General features: G+C 41.9%; 1 protein-coding gene across 1 annotated transcript in view; it reads right to left on the reverse strand.

Moving 5' to 3' along the window:
• Positions 1 to 25,068, reverse strand: part of LOC117480538 (CUB and sushi domain-containing protein 3-like) — a 217,382-nt gene that overhangs the window by 186,935 nt on the left and 5,379 nt on the right. The window contains 3 exon segments of the mRNA XM_034127877.1: positions 3,535 to 3,647; positions 21,153 to 21,375; positions 21,872 to 21,902. Coding sequence (XP_033983768.1) covers positions 3,535 to 3,647; positions 21,153 to 21,375; positions 21,872 to 21,902 — 367 coding nt within the window.

Genomic DNA, 25,068 nt, shown 5'->3' on the forward strand with positions numbered 1-25,068 from the left:
CAGGGGCTAGGGAAAAACCTAATGAAAACCTGTACAAGTGTTTCTTCAAGGAGGGAAAATGAATGCAAAAAATGCTAATACAATGCAGATGGGAGTGCTTTTAACCTCACAGAGCATCAACCAATCTGCAAAAAAAGCCTCATTCAAAGTAGGGCATATGGTGCTTGAATCATAATACACAGCAAATATCATTTGTGATGCCACAGAAAACAACACTGTAGAGAAATTGAAATATGATGCTGCAGAATGGCCAGATAAATATGTCTGACCTGATCTGTAAACTGAGAAAAAGAGCACTGTGTTAAAAACCTTTACAAAAATGTTTTAAAAGGATAAGAGATATTTACCTACAGTTGCGTTTGCAAACAGCGGGTGTGAGAGACTTGCATTATCCCTCATCACAGAGATAACGAGTGAGTTATGTGAACTAGTAAATGAGGTAGTTGGGTGCGAGATTTCTCTGGGGCTGAGCTATTTATTTCGTCTGTATATATAATGACTCTGAAGCCCTTTGAAGAAGAAGGAAGTTTGACGGAGTGGCAGTGTTTATGAGCACACTTTCCCCACAGGAGCCGCCTGAAGACTGCCTGTCGGCTTCCTGGCTGGCTGCTTCCCTGGCTGCTGAGCTGGATTCTCATACAGTCGGGAAAAAGGAATATTGACTGAACCCATGTTGCATCAGAGGGCAAAGCAGCTGGTAAACAACACATGCAGGCATACAGACTTGTCCAAGTCAGTGGACAATCTGCATTGCCACAGAGAGATAAATGAAATGATTTGGGGCGGAAAATGAAACTATTTTTTAATGGGTCAGCTGTCATTCATGAATTTTTCCCAAATAAAGAGCTGGTTGAAATGGCAGCGAGGCAGATTTGAGAGGTTTTTACTGCAAATACACAACCTTCAAAAAGGGCAAAAAGATAGCATTACTCCCAGCTTGTTGCATGTATGCTGCATGGCTGCATCTCTATCCTAGGAGAGCACCATTGGCCATATATGTGTTGTAAAAAAAGCCCTGACATCTCTTCTCCTTAATAAATGCAGCTTGACCCTTCAGGGCCTTGCATAATGTTTAGGATTGCAGGATCACACTGACAGAGAAAAGAAAGTGTAGGAAAAAGGGCAGTAATGAGTACTAAAACTCACACAAAGTTGGAACTGGTTTGCATTCCAACATACTTGAGAAAAGATTGACAGGCCGTTGAGAAATTAAATTCCATCTGTGTCCTTCACTGTCCTTGAATGCACACTGGCTAAAACTCACTTAATTGCAGTCATGATTCAATCACATTCGGCAGTCTACAAGCATCACACACGTTCAGTCATAAGAATGAGCGGCACATACATATTCATACAGTATGTCAGATGTAGCTAACTACATACGCATGACAAGGAAGAAAGGTATACAGCAGTGAAAGCAAACACAAATCAATGCATTACGGAAGAGTAAATTGTATATTTATGGTTCATATGCATCATAAGGGACTCTTTTAGAACTGAAAATAATGAAAATGTATGACAATAGTCACAACGTTGAACAAGCTTTAACTGGATTTATTTAATACTGGTATTTCTATTTATGACACACTCTGCCAAATTGAAAGGCAGCCTAACAGCATCCTGTGCCGACAGCATGACGGTGCTAAATCCAACAAATATTGCATTAGTAATAGTTGCTTGACTAAAACTTCACCGATATGGTAACGTTGAAACCAATGAAGGAGGTTAGCCATAAAACAGTAGGGCAACAAATAAGCAGAACTGGCTTCGCAAGAAGCTTATTTATGGGCTCTCCCAGTCTCATTATGTTATAGTCTGGAGAAAAAAAGTATGGCCGGCCAACACCATTTTTTTTAAATCCACATTAAAAACACACTTCTTCTCTCTGGCTTTCTAATTAGAGCGGAGCATGACTCCTGACTTTTCCGTGTGTTTTATTCTTATTTTGTTTTTTAAGTTATATCTGTTGTAATTTATTGTCGTTTATTGTGTTTTGTAGTAATGTGTTTTTTTATTACATGTACAGCACTTTGGCTCGACCAAAAATCGCTTTTAAATGTGCTTTATAAATAAAACCTGATTTGAGACCATTAATAACTTTCCCATTTGTATGTTTCTTTTTTAATACACTATCCAATAAATAGTGAATGCACCGTTTCAAAATCCATAGCAACATCATACAAAGGATTTCTGGGGACACGCCTGTAGAGGCGCGAGTAGGTAATACCATACTTAGAATGTTGCTTAAATATTTATGTTGTATGCCAGGTGCCTGTGCTGTGTACTTTCATCACACCAGGCTTTTTAAGAATGAATGATGGTTATAAGAGAAACTGAGATGATGGAGTAAGTATTACTTTACCACATCTTTGGCTACAATCCTTAATCTGTAGATTTCTACACAAAAAGCAACAGAATACATTGTTTTTATATAGCATTCGCTATTGTCCTTAATATTGACAAGAATATCCTTCACTGTCCTTAATACTCTTCAGTATTAGGTAGCGGGAAATATCTGTGCCTGATATGTAACAAAATGTGATTAACATCAGCATGCAGTTTTGGAGAAGATTACACAGGCAAAAGGTTGAGGCAGAACAACGGAGTAGAATTGAACAGAGCCACTCACTGCAGATAGAGAGAGAGTAGGAGACAGGAGAGGGAGACAAAGAGAGCAGGAGACGCAGAGCACACATGGGCAGATGGTGAGGGGAGAGGTCCTGGACTGGCTAGGTTTGGGGCGGGGGGAGGTGAGGAGGGGGTGGAAGGGATATAAAACAACACCATGGAAGAAAGAGGATGGAGTCAGTCAGTCTGAGCAGGAGAAGGTAAGGATTTAAAAAGGTAAAGAAACGATGGAAGCATATTGGGAGGAAGAGCAGCTCAGAAAATGCATGGACTACATGATCAGGTGGTAGAAGGAGGAGAGAATACAATAGTAAGATGGTGAGATAAGGAGGAAAATGAAAGAATGCTTAAATAACAAATTAATCATAAAAGGAATTGGAAAGAAAGAAAATGTGAAATTGATGAGAGATGGAGTTCTCATGAAGGAGCAAAGTAGGAAAACATAGGGGTGATGGAAATGTCACAGAAAAAGAGTTGGAATTTAGACAACTCCCCACTGCATTCAGCTCTGCTTCAACATAGAAAGCGCTGTAATCCATTAGTTCAACTAATTCCCATCACCATCTGCCATGCAATTTCAGATGCACCTGTGGAGTTGCAGAAAAGGTTCAGGACCTTGGGGGAAGGGATGTTGATTTGGAAAATATGAAATGTATTTGCTTAATAGAGGTACCTCGTGTTTCCATAACTCAACAGTGGAAGTTCTAGAGGAAATCAGTTGATGTTAGTGGGATCACACCTCCCTTTCATAAAAATATATATGGTATCTAGTTCTCCTTCAGATATATTTTTGTTCTGAGTAAAGACCCATCCTCATCGTTGTCTGACATTTCTTTAACCTTTTATTCAAATGGATTGATATCATGAACGACAAAAGTAATAGAGCAGAAAATATGTTTTCCTTACCTTCATAAACAACTTTAAATCCATGAGCGCTTACTGCAAAATCACTGGTAAGCCTCAGTGAAAAAATGGAGCCAGAACTGGTAACAGGCGGAGGGATGGTGAATCCTGTTAACCTGCAGATAAGAAACAAAAGACAACTCACTACTGGATTCATGATTGAAATTGACAGGAATCACATTTATATGCTAATAATATAATGACATTGTGCAGTTGTAGTTTGAGCCTAATTAAATGCAAAACCATTTTGAATTAAGTCAATGATGACAGTGCAACAAAACCTGCTTAAATTAGAAGAAATACAGTGTGTGGTAAAAACATTTCTTAGTTTTCACACAGGTTTTCCTCAATTGTAATGATCCTTAAAAGAAAACACTGCTGAAAGGTTTGGAGGCAGAAACCAAAGCACTACCTGGGTTTTTTCATCATCTGAATTCTTTCTATTTAAATTTGATAGCGAACAAGACAGTTTTTTTATACATTTGTATTGAGATATGTGTGCACTTAACGCAATGATGAAATTAAATGGCAAACAAAAATAACTATAACTTAGGTTTGACGTCTTTGAACAGTCATTAACTTAACACCACTTGTGAGTTTGTGCGTAGTTTGTGTACAGATCTGCTCTGACAATTGTTTGGCAATTTGTCCACCAATGACATACTATGAGATTAAAACCTTCCCCATTGTTGGATGCGGTTTGAGTGCTGGCAGTTGAATTGTAACCTTTATATATACAGTCTATGATTGTAACACACTGCTTCATTACTGCATTTCAAATTAGGTGCAGATCCAAACAAATCCATTCACTTTCACGAGGTCATAAACAAGATGTGTTGCTGCCCATTCTTCAGGAACCGTTGCTGATGTTCTATCGACCTTCCACTGCTGTAATCCAGGCTGTGGAGCATGGGAAAAAATGTTTGCATAAGACAGAATGTCTCCTTTTTCTACTGCCATCTAGTTTTGTCTTGTTATTTTCCATTACTAGTTTAGGGTTGTTTGTGTGACAGAACCTCTACTTGACAAAAAGGTGAATAATGTCTGTAGTGGCTTGAGTGTGGAAAAACAGAACTTCCTCCTGTGACAGCAAGGAAGAGGGTGCTGTATTTACAGCTTCAATATAGTTTCCAATTACAGCACTGTGAACTGTGCTGGTCCTAGCAGTAAATAATTACCCTTTGTTGCAGGTACTGCACAGCATGCCAAGATGCTGCTAAAAGTCAATTGCCACATGATGCTATTTTGAATACATTTAAAAGAGGAAACAGAACTTAAAATGCGACCTTGTTAGATACTTAATCAGTCACAGGAGAATTCCCCCTGAATTTGCATGCCAACATGGTCAGATTAAAAGTGGAGGCAAGCCTGTGCATCCCCTAAAAGTCTTTGTTGGAGTGTTTAACAAAAACAGCAAGCACAGTAAAAAGGTAGCACTTTAACATTGTCACTTTTATGGTTTAACTTACAATTATTTTTAATGAAACAGATGTTCCAAGCCGTCTTTAAAGTTAGCCCTCATTAGCTCAAGTCATGGGATTCATGGAGGGGGTTAATTGGTGGCTGAGCAGAACAAAAAAACTACAGTGAAAACTGTATAGCTGCAGACACTCACACAAAAGGTTGATGCCACCCACCAAGGAGCGCATTGCAGGTACAAGATGACACTAAAATGCCTTGACCAGATATGGTTACTTAAAATGTCAGGAAAATAACACTGAACTAGTTTAGCCAATTCATAAAAACCTTGAACAAACTCTTTGCTCTGTGTCACATGATAGCAGTGTTTCATATAACACTAGACACTGGTGACTGGGCAATTTTTTTGTTTTAAGGCCTGGCGACGTAGGCGAAGATTCATAGACTTAACTTCTTAAAGGTGGGGTAGGTAAGTTTGAGAAACCGGCTCGAGATACACTTTTTGTTATATTCCATGGAATGCTCTTAACATCCCGATAGCAATGAATATCTTAAGTGCTTTGACAAAATATCCATACAAAAATGTCATCTGTGGAAGCCGTAGTACTGTAAAAAGTACGACCAATCATTTTAGCCGGCCCGGCTAAAATAACTGGATGGCCCACCTGCCTGTCAGCCTTGCATCTGTGCACAAACTTATCTCGTGCCCTCATTGGTCATGTGCGCGTTCGTGTGTGTTGGAGGAGGGGCTCTGTAAGGAAGTGGTAGATTTTTTCCGGTTGTGTATTTTCAAATTCTAGCGATCTCGAGCTGGTTTCTCCAAAATTACCTACCCCACCTTTAATTGATGCATGTATACACTTTTCTTGTGGAGGGGCATGCACCCCACAGGGTCCAAGGGCCACCCACCATAGTCACACAAAAACCAGTGGGGAAACCCTGGGAAAGGAAAATGATGTGCTGCTATGGCAACATGTGCTAGAGACAGAGAGGGCGAAAACAGATGCAGTGTTAAGACCACACATGTACAGAGTACGTTTTCTTTACTCTCCTACAATTGTCACAACAGTATACCTGAAATAAATCAAAGAGTATCTGCCATGATTACAAGCAATGAGAATAAAATGCCATAAAAATAGTTTAGCCATGAAACTGAAACTCATAAAGACCCAGAGACCCACATAGGACATTTCCATTTTTGTATATTTTTGTGTTTTGCCTTATAAATTGTAATTTCTTTGCAGTATAATCAAGTTTTACACATCCCAGAAATCAGCACAACCTCAGCTAATGATATGTGTCACTCATTAGGGACTTATATACACTATAATAGGGGATATTTGCCCATAAATAAAAAATAAATAAAAAACCGAGCTTGAATTTTTACTTATTTCATTAAAAAGAACTGCTAACCATAACATTGAAAGACACATTCAACACAGACATTTGCACACATTTATTATCATTGTATCAGAACTTATTCTGTTCATCAGTTATGCCCATTCTTTTGGGCAATGTCCATGGGCGTTTGTTTGCCAGGAATTGTCATTTTTTGTCCTGCCAATTTTGAAGACTACACATGATATATATCATGGCAGTTCCTGTCCACAATCACACATGGCTGTAGTGATGGGAATTATGGCTCTTTGAAGGGAGCCGGATCTTATGGCTCCGTTCCTTTCAAAGAGCCGTTCAAAAGAGCCGTTCAAAAGAGCCGTTTTTTTTTAAAAAGGGGGCGGGTTACTAGGTTTATCTGCGAAATAATCACCAGGATAATGATTGACTGCATTGCCAGACTTAATGTCAATAATCTGCATTGTAAACATGACACAAGGTGGCGCCATATCCATGTAATTCATGTCAGTGAATGTACTTTGAATTTACCCTCTGTATGTGTTAAGTAAATAAAGTTGCCTTGCCTTGAATGAAATTCACGCAACTCTTAATATTAGTAGTGTGTTTAAGTGGCGATGGAGATTATTTGTTGACCCTGCTTTAAAGGATATTTTGCCTTTACAAATGGTGCGCTTTAACACTGCCTGGGTTTTGGTTGAAGTGCATCCAAATGCTGCTGCGTTTTCGCGTTTGGCTAATTTTCCATCCGAAAAACACGTCGTCTATCTGTCCCGTACCAGTTGTTATGACTTCTCTCTCGCGCGTATTCCGTTAAGACCCACCCCACCTAACTCCTCGTGCTGAAACCTAACAATCAGAGTAGGGGCGGGTCTTCACAGAATACGTTTGGGGAACAAAATCAAGCTTTTTAAAAGGCGAGTGGATTTTGGCAGGCAGTGAGTGCGGACCAACGATTGAACGATAACAAGAACGGCTCTCACCAAGTACGACTCGGTTCCCCTTGTTCGTACCAAAGAGCCGTTCAAAATAATTGGCTCGTTCGCGACCGACACATCACTACATGGCTGAGCAGATTCGTCTGAATTTTCATCGACATCGTCACCTTGAAAAATCAGCTCCAAAGCCTCAGCTGTAGTAAATTTCCTTGCTATACCTCAGTCTACTTTTAAGACACTAAAAGAACGTATTCCAACTTTTATTTTGTTTTCGCGCGTGGAATTATACCGGCTCTCGTTTCAGTCAAGCCCCCAGGAGGTGTGCCGGACTCTGATGAAAATATTCGTTGTGTCCAAACGGCGGAACTACAATTTCCGTATCAGTCCGTGACGTCACTGGGCCCAGAAATACTTTTTCCCATTGACTAACATTGGGAAAGAGACGTCTGTAAATCAGCGGATAATTTTTTTTAAACTAAATAAACTACCCAGTATGAACTATGTTATAGCCCTTAAAGTTGTAAAATGCACTAAAAGCCGAATCTAGTTCTATTTCGTCCCTACTGACCGCCAGAGGCGGTGCTTTAGCACTGGATATATCCATCGCACGCATGCGCAGTTCGAGCACCTAATAACAACAAAGTCACCTGTGACCCACGTGACACCGGCTACATAGGCCGGCGTCATTAGCGGATCGGTTCCTTTTCATCTTCTTGCTTCGCGAGAGTACCGTGGTTGCATTTTTGTAACCTACAAGTGTTCGTTGGAATGTTAGATCTAAGGATTTCCCTGCATACAGCCGGCTGCGTGCAATTTCACGACTATTCCAGTCGGGGCTACGGGCTACCCGTCCCCCAGGAGCTGTGGCCGGCTACGCGGAAAACTTTGACGGACAGGTTGGTGTCGGCTTGGTCGGTGATGGCAGTGTTTCCGCTCCCTCTCCCAGCTAAGCTGTCCTGATTTCTGTCTTGTTTACTATTTGGCTTTAACTTTTTTGGTGACGGCAGCGTTTCCGCTCCCTCTCCCAGGAGTTGCCCTTGCCGTGCTATTTTGTACTTCTGCTGACCGTGGCATTGTGCCAAGCTATCATTAGCATTTTGAGTTTCCAGCTTTAGCTGTGTTTCCTTGTTTAATTAGTTAGCAGTAGCGTGGCTCAGCCTAACCGTGTCCTGGCGCGCAGCCACTTGGCTGACGCCGGAATAAACCGGGATTACCCGTGCTGTCTTGTTTGCTATTTTGCTTAAACTTTTTTCTTGGTGACGGCAGCGTTTCCGCTCCCTCTCCCAGGAGTTGCCCTTGCTGTGCTATTTTGTATTGTTTCTGACCGTGGCGTTGTGCCGAGCTATTATTAGCATTTTTGAGTTTCCAGTTTAGCTGTGTTTCCTCGGTTAACTAGTTAGCAGTAGCGTGGCTCAGCCTAACTGTGTCCTGTTGAGCAGCCACTTATCCACAGGATTATCCGTGCTGTTTTTTCTTTAGAGGCCAGTTTCTGGTCTTAGCCTGTGTTTACGTTTAACTTCGTTATTATCTCAACCAGTGAAGGCAGTGTTTTCGCCCCTGCTCCTGGTGAGCGGGTTGCCTGATTGTTAGCAGCAACCGCCCGGCTAAGCTGTCCTGTTGAGCTTCTTTATTTTATTTTTTATTTCAGCTAGGTGAAGGCAGTGCTCTCGCTCCCGCTCCCTTTGCTGGTAACGTGGGTGTAGGACATTTACATCCCTTGTTGTGTTCGGCGAGTAGGAGCATTGCTCTACTCTTCCTGTTCAGCAGGTAGCTGGTGAAGGCTGTGTCCTCGCACCTGCTCCCGGTTGCCCTGCATCTGGCCACCTACATAATGGCTCATTCATGTAGCGCCTGTATAGCTCCTCTTGAGACCGAGGACGGCCATGACCGCTGCCCCTCTTGCCTTGGCCTCGAGCATTTGAGGGAGGGTCTCAGTGAGCGCCCGAGGCATACAGCTACATGAACTGTAGCTGTATGCCTCGGGCGCTCACAGTAGCTAGAGGTGGAGCGTTTGGCAGCAGCCAACGGACACCTCTCCTCGTCACATCTTCCTCCAGAGCAGTTTAGCCGTTCCCGGCGACGCGAGGGAACGATGGCTATGGGGTCACCCCCCAATAGGAGGTCTAGAAACAGGCTGTCCTCTAAGGTGGATCAGTTAGCTGCCGACATGGGCATGATGAAGACGCTCCTCTTGGCCTTTCAGCCAGGGGCCGGTATAGGGGCTGCTAGCTTGCCGCCTGCCCCTCCTTCGGTTGCCGCACCTCCACATGACAATGTCATGTCACTAGTGGCTTCGGCTAACCTCTTCAACGAAGAGGTGGACGACGAGGCCCCGCTCACTCCCGAGGAGGCTTCCCACTCCTCTGCTCAGGGTTCTCTGCAGGGCGCGGAGGACGCCTCCATGGTGGCCATTATTCGTGCGGCCCTGGCACACTTACAGCTTCCGGTTCCGCAGGCCGACCCGGCTCAGGCTAGCGCCTTCTTCAGGCGTAACCCTGCCACTGTCCCCCTCACTGTTCCTCCTTCAGAGGAGTACCTGAGGGAGCTCCATGCATGCTGGAGAGACACCAAGGCCCTCTCCCACTCCGGCTCTGATGCCCGGACCTTGGCTGCCATGCAGGATCCGGCGAGGGTGGGGCTGGGTCGCATGCCACCCATTGAGCCCACCATCGCCTCCCTGATTCTGGCTCCTGGTGAGGCTCTAAGGCCTGATGCCAGGTGCCCTCTGCCTCAGTGCAGGGTCACAGACGAACTGCTCTGTAAGGCCTACGACGTAGCGGCGTGCATGGGTCGTATCGGGAACTCCCTCTCCCATTTAATGCTGGCCGTCTCCACCTCTCTGCGGCAGGCTCCGGCTGAGCCTCCTTTGCTGGGCCTCAGTGATGCATCACTGCAGGCCTTTGCTTTAATGACTAGGGAACTGGGGCGAGTTATGTACTTACTGGTGCAGACTCACCGCCAGGTTTGGCTGGCGCAGTCTCCTCTAATGGAGACATGTAGGAGAGTCCTCCGTAGCGTGCCAGTCGAGCCAGGGGAGCTGTTTGGGGCAGCTGCCCTGGAGGCACTGGAGCGTGCTGCCCAAGCTAGGCAGACCAGGCAGCAGTTCTCGGGTCTTCATAGGCCTGTGCCCACTCCCAGCAGGCCCAGGGGTCCCTCTAGCAGACGCACTCAGCCACCAACTTACAGTGGTGGTTTGCGGAGGTCCCAGCGGCCCACTCAACCGCCTCCCAGTGACTTTCGGGCCCCTGATCGCCGGCCTTCTAGGCAGCCTCGTACGTCAGCGCCTTACCGGCACCCCCCAAGGGGCTCCAGAGGCCGGGGGGCGAGGCCCTGAAGCCCCCGGGGCCGGTCGTCGGTTGCTTTTCCCAGCATCAGCTACTAACCGTGGACTTGAGGGGCGCCTACTTCCACGTGCCAATTGCATCCCATCACCGGAAGTTCCTGAGGTTCGCCTTTCGGGGCCAACACTATCAGTTCCGGGTGCTTCCCTTTGGTCTCTCCCTCTCTCCAAGGGTGTTCACCAGGGTTGTGGCGGCAGCTCTCGCACCCCTGCAGGCGCAGGGTGTGAAGGTCCTGCCGTATCTAGATGACTGGCTGGTCTGCGTGCCATCCCGGCCTCAAGTGGCCCAGGATACGGTGCTCCTCTTGTCTCACGTAGCCCGGTTGGGCCTGAGAGTGAACACCGAGAAGAGTTGTCTGGACCCTGCCCAACAGGTCACTTACCTGGGGATGGTCCTAGATTCGGTCACCATGAGGGCCTACCTGACACCTCGTCGTGTGGATGACATTTCCCACCTTCTTCCCATCTTCAGGCTGGGCAAGATGGTGCCTTACATCCAGTTCCTCTGGCTGCCTCAGCCATTGTGCTCTTAGGCCTGCTGTCTTTGCGCCCCATGCAGATGTGGCTGAACAGCTTCCACTTGGACGCCAAGTGGCACAGGCACAGGGAAGTAAGGGTGTCACAGCGGTGCCTCCACTCTCTGTCACGCTGGGGGGACAGGGCCTATCTTCTGATGGGTGCGCCCATGGGCGCCATCCCATCCCGCCGGGAGACTGTCACCATGGATGCATGTCTCTCAGGGTGGGATGCAGTGTGGCGGGGCAGAACTGCTCAGGGTCAGTGGTCCGCCCAGGAGGGTGCGCACCATATCAACGTGCTAGAGCTTCGGGCTGTGCTGCTTGCACTCAAGCACTTTTTACCCCAACTGGCGGACATGCATGTGCTTGTTCGTTCGGACAACATGTCCGCCGTTGCCCATATCAACCACCAAGGGGGCACCAGGTCCGTTCAGCTGCTCCAGCTTTCACAGAACCTCTTGTCTTGGGCGTCTCCCCGCCTGACCAGTCTGCGGGCAGCCTTTTTACCAGGAGACCGAAGTCAGGTTGCGGATTTCCTCTCTCGGCACAAACCTCCACCGGGGGAGTGGAGGCTTCATCCAGAGGTGGTGGAGTCAATTTGGAGCCTTTTTGGCAGGGCCGAGGTGGACCTTTTCGCCTCGGAAGAATTGAGGCACTGCCCCCTCTGGTTCTCCTGGACGGAGGTGACCAGCCCGATGGGGCAGGACGCTCTGGCGCACGACTGGCCAGACAGTCTCCTGTATGCCTTCCCGCCACTGCCTCTGATATTGCAGACGCTTCACAGGGTCCTTCTGGTCGCCCCCATCTGGCCGGGGAGAGTTTGGTTCCCACTGCTGCACAGTCTCTGCTGCAGCCCACCATGGTGTCTCCCAGATAGGAAGGACCTTCTGTCACAGCTCAGGGGTCAGATCTGGCATCCCGACCCTCACCGCCTTCAGCTCTGGGCCTGGCCTCTGAGGGGCCAAACCCACTGTTGAGCGTTTTCACGGCATCTGTCAGGGAAACTATCCTGAATGCCAGAGCACCATCCACTCGAGCACAGTACTAGTGCAAATGGAAGTTCTTCTCCCACTGGTGTTTGGGTAAGGCCGAGAATCCGGAGCATTGCTCTGTGGCCACCATTTTAGAGTTTCTGCAGTCCCTTCTGGATAGTGGTCGTTCTCACTCCATTTTGAAGGTCTATATGGCTGCTATCTCTGCCCGACATGTGGGAGTCAACGGCGCCACAGTGGGGCGCCACAGGTTGGTGTCCCTCTTCCTGAGAGGGGCTTTACGGCAGCGTCCCCCTAGCACCCCGAGGGCTCCGGCTTGGGACCTGCCCCTAGTGCTGGATGCCCTGTCATCTCCTCCCTTTGAGCACCTGGCCCAGGTGGGGCTTAAGTGGCTGTCCTTGAAGGCAGCATTTCTGCTTGCCATAACCTCAGGGAAACCTCTACAATAAATGTGTCATTGCAACTTTAAATCTCAAGGATGATTTAAATTACGCATCTGGCAATCTGACACTTTTGGCATTTAATCTACAGTTGTATCCAGCTCAATGCAAAAGCCATTGCTGGTTTCAAACAAAGTCTTCACAGTGGTACAGCAAGCAGTAATTACAATTTCCTTTATGCATGAGTGAGTTGGAAACTTTTATGAGATGATGGAAACGCTCATATACAGAAAAGAATACATGATTAAATTAAACTTTAAGCAGCTCCACGGATAGAAATGCTCAGTGCTACAAAGTGTGAGTCCGATAAACACCGATTGTGTTGAATATCTATTTGACTCCACAAGGTAAAGGAAAATGTCACTTTGGGTGAGGAGACGCCAGGTGTCTATGGCGACCCTGTTTATGGATCAAAGCCACACCTGTGGCAGCTGAACGCCGGTGTGTGCCAATGATTGTCTGACAGAAGCAGCCTTTCCTTCCACCTGAACACACTACATCAGCCCTGAAGGTAGCTGTCAGGCATTCCCGCCATCTGATTAGTTTGTCATGGTAGCGGCATGCCATGGAGAGCGAGAGAGAGAGAGAGAGAGGCGGGAATTTGTCTGTCTCTCTACCTCCGTCTGTCTTTCCCTACGCCACTAGCTCTCTGTGTCACACTAGCTCTCTCTCACTTTATAATCGCATGATATGTCTCTGATTCACTGTTACTTTAACTTTTCCTGTCTTGCAGGATTACCATTGTGTTGCTTTGCCTTTTTTCTATCCCTTTGTTTGCCTCCACAATCCCCTACTTGTTGCTACACTGCTCTTAACCCCTCTGTGCCTCCTGGGAAAGAAGAAAGGGGGAAAAAAATAAAGACAAAAAGGGGTAGAGCCCTGAAGTGTTCTGATTGATCTTAACTAGTAAGCAACAATTAAAGCAAACCACTTGCCTTTAGTCTATTGTAAGAAACAGAGGAAAGCAAAGCATGTTACCCACACAGGATACTGGCCTTGCTGCTGGCCACCTGCTCAAAACAAGGTGAAAAAAAAGCTGGAGAATGAATAATATACTTATTTTGCATTGAAATGTCCAAACTGATTACAGCAGCTCCAGACACTGACATTTAGTTTTAATAACTGTAGTAATAAAGGTCAAATCAACTTCTCAATTAATTCATCCTTGGTTCTTGTCTCTCAGATGAAATACATAATGTCTTGAATTTCTGAAGGGAAATGTAACATATCTGGTTAATGGTCAGTAAGGTAATATACTTTGCTGTGTCTAGTGGGCCACTTCATGTTACAGTTTCATGCATCTGCAACAAGTCATTCTGCTGATATTAATATCCAGGGTGTCAAATGCAAAACAACAAAACTAGGATTAATTATGACCAATCATTGCAATAAAAAAGAAGCGGAGTAATGCACAGAAGTGCAGACAAAAAGATAATTATTGCTCTACTGTTTTGCTGTCTGCATTGTGGTTCTGGTATATTGGTCTGAATATGTGAATATAAGGATTGATTTGATTGAAGTTATCCAGGCTGGAAGTGACAAAGCAAATCAGATAAATACAGTAGTGAAGCATTAGTTAGCCATTTATTCTGCATTGCTTCAGGAAAACCTCAATCTGCCTTCAGGAATTAGGAAAGGGATTTTAAACTAATAAAAGAGTTATAATGATTCACAAAGTTACTTTACGAGTCATAATGTTATGCTTGTGACTGAAGATAGATATGATGTCAAAATGGCTTACAACTTACAAGTCACATTATTTATTAATTATTTCATCTACATTATTCATCCCGTCACCGCAACAAATAAAACGTTCTTCTTTAGTATCAGATAAGACTATATCCAGGTGCATAATTTTTCTGCACTGCAGTCTGTGTTAAAACTGAAATTGTAAACCTCACTACTTGGCGCTAGTGGCACCACTTGTTCGATGAGTGGGACTGTCAGAATTTTAGAAGGTCTGAGATTTAACAGTCATGTATCAAACTGACTGTCACTTTAATTAGCAAACAATGTCAGGTGCGTGGTTAGAGCGGTTACATCTCAGTTTAGCTGGGGCTTTATAAAGGATTTGCTGCGGCAAAAAAACATCGCTCTAAAGCCAAAAAAACAAATGTAACAAATCAAAAACCAAGCCTGTATCAACATGCTTTTCAATATGCACTTGTCATTGTAATTGTATAATGACAAAAGCAAAATGATCACCTTAATCAAGTTATTGTGTGCAGGGCAGCACTGGAATCAAAGGCTTCAATACAATACTGTTACTCACATCACAGCATTTCATTTCATCAGTATAATGAGCGCTTCAACCAGCACGAGGGATTGTGCGTAATGTAAGTGCAGCACTGACAGAGGTATGGGGAAAGAAAACTTCACAGAGCAAAGAGAATACACAGATCAATGGGGAGACATACTAATCAGGTCTATCATGAGGATGTCGTTTCTTTTTCATGTTAAAAATGTATTGACACTTTTGTCGTGTTCCCTTCTGAATTTCTCCCTTAATTAATTAAAAGCGTTAATAAATTAAAGGCCTCTTTAATCTCTATCAAGGTTTCTATTTATAGTTACCCTAGGGTAAAAGGATTGCCTGTCATTGTGTTCACCTTCCTATTTATTCCAGCTGACGATACACCCGAGCGAACAACACATCAACATACATTCAAAGAAGGAATGGAAAAACATGGAAAACACTGTTCAAAATACGGAAATGTTGCAGTAAGAGAAAGTGGGAAAGTTTGCAGCATTTCTTCACAAAGTTTTACAAAAAGGTAAGAAAACACAAGATAAAGCAGCTTTTTCCCCCCTTCATCTCAGTCATTCTTGGTTTGGAGAGAATTAATTGTGTAAGTGCAGGCATTCTGCTCGCGTCTATTCAGGGCCCTAGAGGCACAGCAAAGACTGTCATGGAATAATAATTTTCTGGCGCCACACAACATAGTGCCACATTGTTAGGAAATCCACCACTTGGAAAAAACAAAAGTGTGACTGAAGCACAAAAGACAACGTTGCTATTTAGAGGTTTGGGTCGGATCAGGAAAAACCCATCAGAATTGTCAGCCATTTGCTTTTGTTTCCTAACAAGAATTAGTTGTGCTTTTCCTCCTTCTCTCTGAATGGCAGGATTAGTTACATGGGATTTTGAAAAGTCTCAGCGAAATATCATCAGTGGTTTCTTGTTTTGCAGATTGTTAACCCTTTATTTGACACAGCAAACCAACAATGGCCCTAAAAAGCTAATAGACTAGACTACTACACTTGTTGTCTACTTTATTAGAAATACCTGTGCATTCTAATTAAATCCAATACAAACGATAGTGTATAATGAAATCTACTCTTTAGGCATTGAAGTTGGTTGGTGGTGGTCTTGTACTGGACTGCTTTGTGTTTCTGATATTCTGAAGGGGGGGTGGGGGTATCTATAATGTGCAAAGCACTGCAATATTTGATGTGCCAATATTGTATCAACAGAAAGACGCACAATTTATCTTTATTTTAAAAACTATTAGGGCAGAGCTATTCCTGGTGAAACTGTAGTAAATCCATTACCAAAAATCATCAAAAACCAGAAACGTAACACTTAAGTACATGAAATGGGTTTGCTTGATATCCCTTACCCTAACCTTTGATCATATTATTGTACGCAATGAAAGCAACAATAAAGGAACACTTTTGTTCTCTTTTGCATATTTGATCTGTTAAAGAATTATGAAAGTCAAGCTTTTTGGGAATTATTTCTTTTTCAGTCTACTATATGGTGCTTATGGTGTTTTCTTCTGGTTGGGTCAAATGCTGAGTCAGCAGAACTGGCAGGTGTTTTCCTCAAAACAATGGAAGGAAAAAGGTAATAGATCACACTATATGTTAATGCAATACTAAGCAGATGACAAAATGTTGAAGATATGATTGTATGATAACTTAAGAATCATGATAGGTTGGCTTCTGGTGATTCCAACCCCCAATATTCTGTACCCCTGTAGTAGTTCAATTCAAGACCACCTATAACCAAATTTGGACCTTGATAATGACCATGACGTGTTGAAGCCTAATAAACCTTTAATATTGGATTGCATGTGTTTCATAACAAACATTGTATAGCCTAGTTATCTCAGGGTTTTATATAGATAATATTAAGCCTAAAAATGTGTATATATTGAATTACTACAGTCTGATTATAACACATTGGTAGATTAGCATCCTGCACATAAGATTCACACATTATCATCAAGACTCTGCACAGACAATCCCTTATATGATTTCAGCCTCTACCTCTATCTACCACAGATGCTTGCACTAACAAAAGTAAATAAAACCTCTGTGTACCAGAAGACGAAAGTTGGAGAGAAATAAAAAAGGCATACTTAATGTGTCTACAACCTAATTTTGGCCAGAATCTTTATCATACTGCAAACTACTGACAGCATTATGGGGACAAAACAGTTAAGGTAAACAGTTGTGCTCTTTACCTTGAAAGCTTTCTGCTGAAAAATGGAGAGCACGTTATCTCTACAGGTGCAGGCAGTAAATGGAACCACCATTTTCTTGTGTCCACTAAGTACTGTCATTCAACATAGGCCTAATTATGTAATTGCAAATTATTCCATGTAATTGTAATTTTGTGTTACACATGATTAGTCGTAATACTAACAATGGAAGGCAGTTAATTGCACTGATTACCAGCTTGAGAGTCTCTTAAGTTTCATATTATGGTATATCAAAAAATATTACAATCAGGAATACAGGGGAAAACATAACCCAGCCCTACTGTGTTACATTCCATCTAGATATTTTTCAACATTACAACAAGATCTTGAACATTTCTAAATGAATTATTCTCCGATATTTTTGTGTAAAGACATTTCAATAATATAAGTATACTCTATATAATAAATATAATAGAGCTTTGTCTTGAGCCTTCAGCCTTGAGCTTAATGCCTCACAAGCTTTGATAATGGGTCAGTTTTGCAGTGTATAATGGTTGGGTGAATAGCTGCTGCAGGTGCTTGCTGCATTTAGCTGAAAACCAAACCTGCATCACTCAAGGCAAGCAATGCCCTTCTCCCATGTCACGGATTGTGTCATAAGAGAGATTAATAAGAAATAACACCAATAATTAAACTGACCCTGTACAATGAGACAACCTTCGGAACAGTCACCTATATTGTCAAAATATCTTGCACATGAATTAAAGTAATTATAAATAAACAGGCCGAACAAGGGACAACTTGTTCCAAATCAAGTTAGATTTTTCATGCATCATTGTTTCCTGTTTCTTGCCCTTCCAAACTTCCTTCCATCCATATACCAGCACGACACTAATGTCTTAGGATAAGCCAGTAATATATTTGTTTAAATCACAGGACCAGTTGTTTGTTATAATCTAATGTAATGTAATGTAATAAATGTTTGGTAATTGAGATAAACAACAAGATAAGATAAGCCTTATCTGAGAGATGCCATTGGATGAGTAAGCATGTCAGCAGACCTTAATCAAAGCCCCTGCCAAAACCCAATATAGACAAAAAACGGACAAACTCATGCTACATGCACTTCTGATAGAACTACTGCCCACAACAACATGATCAAATGGAAATGTAGTATGGGAACAAAACGCTCATGTACAAATGACAGTATGACCAACCTGTTTTATAAAAGGGCAACAAATGCATCCTGAATAGCATAACCCCAAATTAAAAAGCTTCATCCAAAAATGTTGTAATGTTAATTGTTTTGAGTTGTACTATATTGAACAATTATTTCAATTGTTTTAACATAACTAATACGGCCAATTGAAAAAAAACTGAAAATAAAAACTCAAATGTATGTATATAATCTCTATAAGCATCTCCACTGTGACTTTGTAAGATCCAGAAAGGCACAGGTGAACCTAATAACCTAATTAATTATGGCTCTGTTAAATAACGTGAATCCATTACATCGTGACAGTAAGCAGTCGTTTGAAAAAATAACATTAGCTACACTTTAGCTTTTTGGCTAGCTTATACCTAGCAGCATTAAACACATTTAGAGTGGACTAATTTAACAATTCCCCTCACTTATAGCAACTTACCTCAAGTTTACAGACGCAGCGGGACTGCTTATCTTTCTGCCATGTTGCTCTTCGTGTCCATAGTTAAATGTGCGCTATTAGCAATGATTCTATGTACGAAAACTTGACGCTTGGCTTTTACATATCATAACATGTGATATTTTAGCAAAGCCGTTCGCTAGCTAGAGCTGGACACTTTCTTACAGTACCTACTGAGCAATTGTTCTAATAATGTTAATTAAAAAAAAGACACAACAGCGAACAGATCCCTCTTCACGCGTCTTCTACACTGTGACATACTGTAGAATCTACAGTATGTCACAGGTGTTTTGCTCTCGGTCTAATCACCAGATTGCGTTTATGTGTTAGTGGGAGTGTGGAATATGTTGGCTGCATTCAGGAATAATCGGAAACTGAGAAGATTCGTTCAATTGAGAGGATGTCTCTCCTTTGACCACTGCTGTTTCACGGATTAAAGAGGATCTTTAACAACATTTCATTAAGGTTTGACAGTGTTTCTGATCTTTAAAATCATTATTTGCACTGATTTAAAAATCTGGCTCTGTGAAAACTCTTAATACAGGCTACATAACAGCCATAAATGTATCTCAGCATATGAAGCAACGTCGACAGAATGTTTGTTATCGTTTATAACCCATTTTTGAGCATCTGTTGAGGCAATGCATATTTTGAGTTTTGGCTTGATGTAAGGTATTTGTTCCACTTGTAAGGAGATAAAGCTAAATACCATACTTAATCATTCTTCCAAAGAACAATATGCAAAGTCATAGGCAGAATATATGCGGCAAAACTATGTGAGATCATAAGCCTTGAAAGCAGCATTATGTAACAAAAGTATCCAAAGTGATTCATTTGCTAAAGTTTCAACAATGATTCAGCTCTTCTATTATTCACCCCCTCCTCCCTATACATCGTCCGTTGTATAAGCATGTGATTTTCTGCACCTCTCTACAGATTATGAGTTACATAAATGAGGCAGGAGATCTCCTTTTGGCACTGTCTTTTAGATTGTTTCAGAGAAAAATGCTGGACCCCACACTCACCTGTGACAGTGCATGCTTGTGAATACAAGTGGATCATCAGACACTATAAGATTTCCTTAAAGAAAAAAAGCTTTTGACAGGTTTAAGAGCTGGCATGTGTATCAGCGCAGACGCGAGATAATCTTCTCATAGTACACAGAACATATTATCTATAAAGAGGGGGTTTATTTCAAGCAATTTGGTTTGACAAGACAAATATGAAACCTTTTTGGCATTTATCTTTGAAATCCAAACACTTTAAAAGGTGTTTCATTTGGGGAAATAGAGAAAAAACTTCCAAAGATATGGCAGTTAATGGTTCTTTCTGAATCACACATATTATATGTTCTCCTTATGGCCAAGCAACTCAATATTTATATATTAAAGGATTTCTCCCACAAGGGTGGTCAATAATTGATGTCTTACAGCCTGCACAGTTGCACCAATTGTTAATGTTTGAGAGTTTGATTGAGGTCATGTTGGTGATTTAAGTATGTTTAATAAGAAACATTATCATTTATTAATCTAAATATGCACTTCATACAAACGCCTCCAATACTGTATTGTATTGATACATGCACTGGCTATTATGAGCAGCATCGTGTCTGCATCAGTAAAGATATCCTATACATCAGTTCATTAGGATGAGCTTTTACAGCAAAAATGACATCTCACTAAATTGTGTATTTATTAAATTTGATCATTAAACAGTATGCAGCCACAGAGGGAATTTACCGTCCTGTATGATCAAACACAGTGAGAGCCACATTTCCTGTTAGAGAAAAAAAAGGAGGACATCGAACTATATAAAAGAACCATAGAAGAATCTTTATAGACCAGTTGAATGCAGAAAGCACAGTTAACAGTTGTTTGTCAGTTCACTGATCAATGTTACCAAAGAAAAGTCTTAGTGTTTTGATTTTATTGACTTTCTTAATCTGTATCTCCTCCAGTTAAGCAGTGCAGCTACTGAGCTGACCTGTTAATAACTAAAGCCAATTTAGCTAGCTCATTCAGAAATTAATGATGGCAGGCTTAAAACTTTCCGGTTAAAGGGTTGCTTTGAATATAAACACAGGGCTGTTTAAATTGTGTTTCACATAGGACATGGTCTGGACTTTTTGTACTGTACTTTTTGTTTGAACAGAATCATGTATTTGTTTTTCCTATTGCTGCTCATAATATACATTTTAATGATATGTATATTATGTTTAAGTTAGTGTGCAAGAACTCCTGTGATCATTTGATACCAAAACAAAAAATAGGGTAAATGTAAAATCTAATATGAGTTTCCGAAGTTCAGAAGGGCATTTGATTTCTGCCCAAACCATGTCAGAAACTGTCCACAGTTGGACTACACTCCACACACAATACTGCTGACGTGCCTGACAATAATGAGCAGTCTTTATCATGGGTACATTTTATATGAACCTTTCAGCAGAGATGATCATTGAAGGCTTCCCCCCCCTTTTACTTGCCACTAAACGCAGCCTTCAAGGTGCGTGCCTTCAGGGCCTCTTCCTTACCTTGTCCTGAAGTTAGCCGGGTGTGGATGCCCGTCATACAAAGATAAAAAGTCATATTCCTCCTCCACAGCGAAAGATTGAAAAACGATATGAATCCTGCTGCCCTCCTCAGCAACAATCACCCAGGTACAGTTTGCTCCATTTGGATATCCATATGGAAAGCCGGGGCTTTCTATCGTCCCATTCCTCCCTTTTAAAGTGCCTCCACAAGTATGAATAAAACCTGGGGGGAAGGGGAAAGAAAAAAATGCAGTCATTATCAAATGTCAAGTGAGAGTGTGTGATAAAATGCATGCTTTTCAACATGTGGAAGGAAACAAGCACATTGTAGAAATCCTTACAGAGAATGTACTTAATATTGAATGGTGCACACATCCGAGTAGCAATAAATAAACAGAGTGGCTTTAAAACTTTTTAATAGGTCTGTACAGATGCTATTCCATGTAACATTTTCATTGTAACAACTGTGTGAACCCTGTAAACTCCAGGTGCAATAATTCTCCCACAAATAATTTGAAAAATGCTCAATGTTTCCAGCTGGCAGATGCTGTTAGCTGAACAAGAGCCAAGTTTTGTGTTTCCATTTATGTTTTCAGTTCCATTTCTAATTAAAAAAAACAATAGGCTGTAACAAAAACAGCTGTCATTATGGAAGAGAAATGTGGGACTATGATGTTTTCAATGTTATATTGCACAAAAAGCTAGTGCTGTATTATTACTGCCCACTTCTTTGCAGTGGGTCAGAAAGCCCTTAGAGAATAGCAACAAGCAAGGTCTTCCAATTTGGTGCCACAAGCCCTTAACACTCTGTTTCACAGCCCACACAACATATATCTTTGCACCTTGCTGCACTAGCTTGCTGAAAAATCAATATCCTCGACATATTAGGTTAAGCATTATACTATCATTCTCAAACTACAATAATCTGATTGCCAGCCTAACCTTTTGGTGTTACAGAAATGTAAATGAACAAATGCTCCACGGCTAAGTAACTGTATCTCAAACACATAAACAAACATAATCTGTCTCCCTCATGCAAAGACATTTACAGCTTGCCTTTTCTTACACAATACAACTTTTTTTTCCACATTTCCACATTAAGTATACTCCAACACCCACACTGACAACGTCTGACAATGATTCCACACACTGCAAGAGAGAAGGTCCATTTTATTTGAGGCTATCTTGCACCTTGTCTAATGAAATGCAAACTTAATTAAGATGCATGGTTTACCCCCCTACAATTTACTCCTAGTGTAATTAGCTTTTCACACTCGGTAGGTAAAGGATGTTTTGCATAGTGTTGGCCATATACAGACACAGATCACTTGGCAGCTGAAATTGCCTTTAACTAGATAAACAGTAGTTATTTGTTTCTGATAATATGGACGCCTTTTATACATTTGAGCAAACACAATGTTCTGACACAAACCAACAATGAATTCCCCTCATGTCAAGCTGTTTCATTACTTTAGGACAAAGCCCTGCAGCTATTTACTGTACTCCCCAAAATACCACTGTTTGGACAAATATGATAATTGTATGGTACAATTTTCCCCAATCTTTACTTCTCGCAGTAACTACAGGATATTACCCTCATAGGGGTCCTGACCCAGAGTCCCTGACAATATATATCTCCACCACTTGTCCAGATGACTGACCCCCGAGACCAATTCCCGTCTCCTGCAGCAGGGATCAAGTGTACTGACCTTCTTATAGATCCGGTTACAGATAAAGGATATATCACGGCCATAAGGTTTTATGATGTTGTGTGTGGGGAGGGGTTGATCTTTCCAAGGTATGTCTGAATTGCAATTATTCCCACTGCCATTGAGCGACCAGAGTAATCAGGGCACATTTTCAGCATTGATACATAGCCTACCTACAGGGTCAACATTATCCAACATGGACAACCTCCAACCTGACACATGCATTATTGCTGCTTTCAAGGATATCGTATTTACTGTAGCAGGACAGCCCTCTTAATTGACCCAATGGTATGTGGCAGCGTGTTTTGACCTAAAAGTTACTGGTATATTTATTTTTACTTGGTTAGATTTTGTCTGGTTCTATGTTCCTTGATCATTGAGGCTTCACCCATTCTTGAATAAAATTAACTAATATAGAGTCTTCCTGTGAGATATCTGATCCACATTGCATTCCTTTTAACAAAGCTATCACTAAAAGAGCCACCAACATATTATCATATACAGCTATGTTTTCCTTGTGTTTCTAACTTAAAGCATTTCATAGTTTGAATGGGTGTAGGTAAGACAGTTCAAAGAAAAGTTATAGCTAATGAATAGCACTAAAAGACATTGCAGAATGATCCCCACCCACGCTGCCTTTTAAAATGGCCTTGAAAAACAAGTTTGAGAAAGATAGTCCATTACTGATAGTGAGCCCACCTGCAGTTGAATCCAAAGTAACAGTTTAGACTTAATTCACTTCAGTAAAAGCTGGAGGATCAGATCATTATGAGGACAGAAATGCATAACAGCACACTATTTGAATACTGATGCACGGCTTCAGTCTATTGTTTATCCTGGAGAGTCACCTCTTCCATTTTCATGAGCTTAATTATAAAAACATTTTTCTAAAACTAAATTTAACCTGGCCGTGGCCATAGGATGATGCAATTGTACTAAATATCTAACAGTAACAATGGCAGCAACAAACTTTTACGAGGAGTGCCTCTCAGCCGGAAACTATAGCTTCTTTAATGTCTCTGGTGGAAGTTCTATACAGTCTGAAAAAGAGCTGATGCTGTTGTCAGAGTATTCTCTGTTTAGGCTCTATCGCTGAAATACTTGTGTGACTAGTTAGGGGTGTTGGATTTGAAAAAAATGAAGATATTTTGAAGGAAGGAAGGATCTAATGAAAATATGTTTTCAGGTGCATTGTGGGAAATGTAGGATCCAGTCTTTTAGAACCTGACCCAAACCATTGCGACCTTTCAGTTTTTCTGGAAATGAAATCACTGGAATAAACCTTTACATTTTAAAACTGAATAATTACTAATAGCACTTTTCTTAAATGTATGAATGTGTGAGTCGGACGGATAAAACAGCCATGGGAAAACTAGGGATCTGCAGTTTTAAATAATCGCTGCTACATATCTATGAGCAAACGTCAAGTAAACTATAATTTAGTTTACCAAGGTCAATGTTAGCACACCATCTTTAAGAAGTGAGTTAACCGTTGAAGGCGCTAAAGCAATCCTGGTAAAAAAAAATATCAGCAGAGCACAGAGAGAAGCCCCTAAACCCTGTGTGGGGCTCAGTAGCAATTAGACCCAGACACTTTAAATGGCAAGTCAAGTGTTACTGCTTTCATTTGAGGCTCTCTTTTATCGCCCAGAGTTAAAAAAAACTTCAGCAATTAAATATTTAAATGTTTGTCAGGAATTAGATGACTTATGTTCAGAGCAGGGCTGATTGTGTGAGCTGCCTAGCCATGTCTGTGAGGCTGATTGTTCTGATTTCCTGAAGATGACAGAACAGATAACAAAATATGCGCACAATATTATTTTTATTATTTTTCCTTTTTCAGTCCCTCTCTCTCCCTCTCTCCCTCTTTTTGCTTCACAGATCCATATGTATTACTTTCATCCTCCAGAATCTCTGCATCTATGTAACCCTTTCTTAATTTCACTACTCTTTTACATTCACAGCCACCCTCCCTCCACTCACCACTCACCACAACACACACACACACACACACACACACACACACACACACACACACACACACACACACACACACACACACACACACACACACATATCCATATCCATATCCATATCCATAGCCCCCGTTTTTTTCAGATAAGCTATCCATTATGAATTAAAATCCCCCTTTACAATCTGTGAGATATGAATCATGAGCTTGTTATATGTTAAGCACTGACATCTCC

Source organism: Trematomus bernacchii, unplaced genomic scaffold (genome assembly GCF_902827165.1).
Source record: "Trematomus bernacchii unplaced genomic scaffold, fTreBer1.1, whole genome shotgun sequence".
Taxonomy (NCBI): domain Eukaryota; kingdom Metazoa; phylum Chordata; class Actinopteri; order Perciformes; family Nototheniidae; genus Trematomus; species Trematomus bernacchii.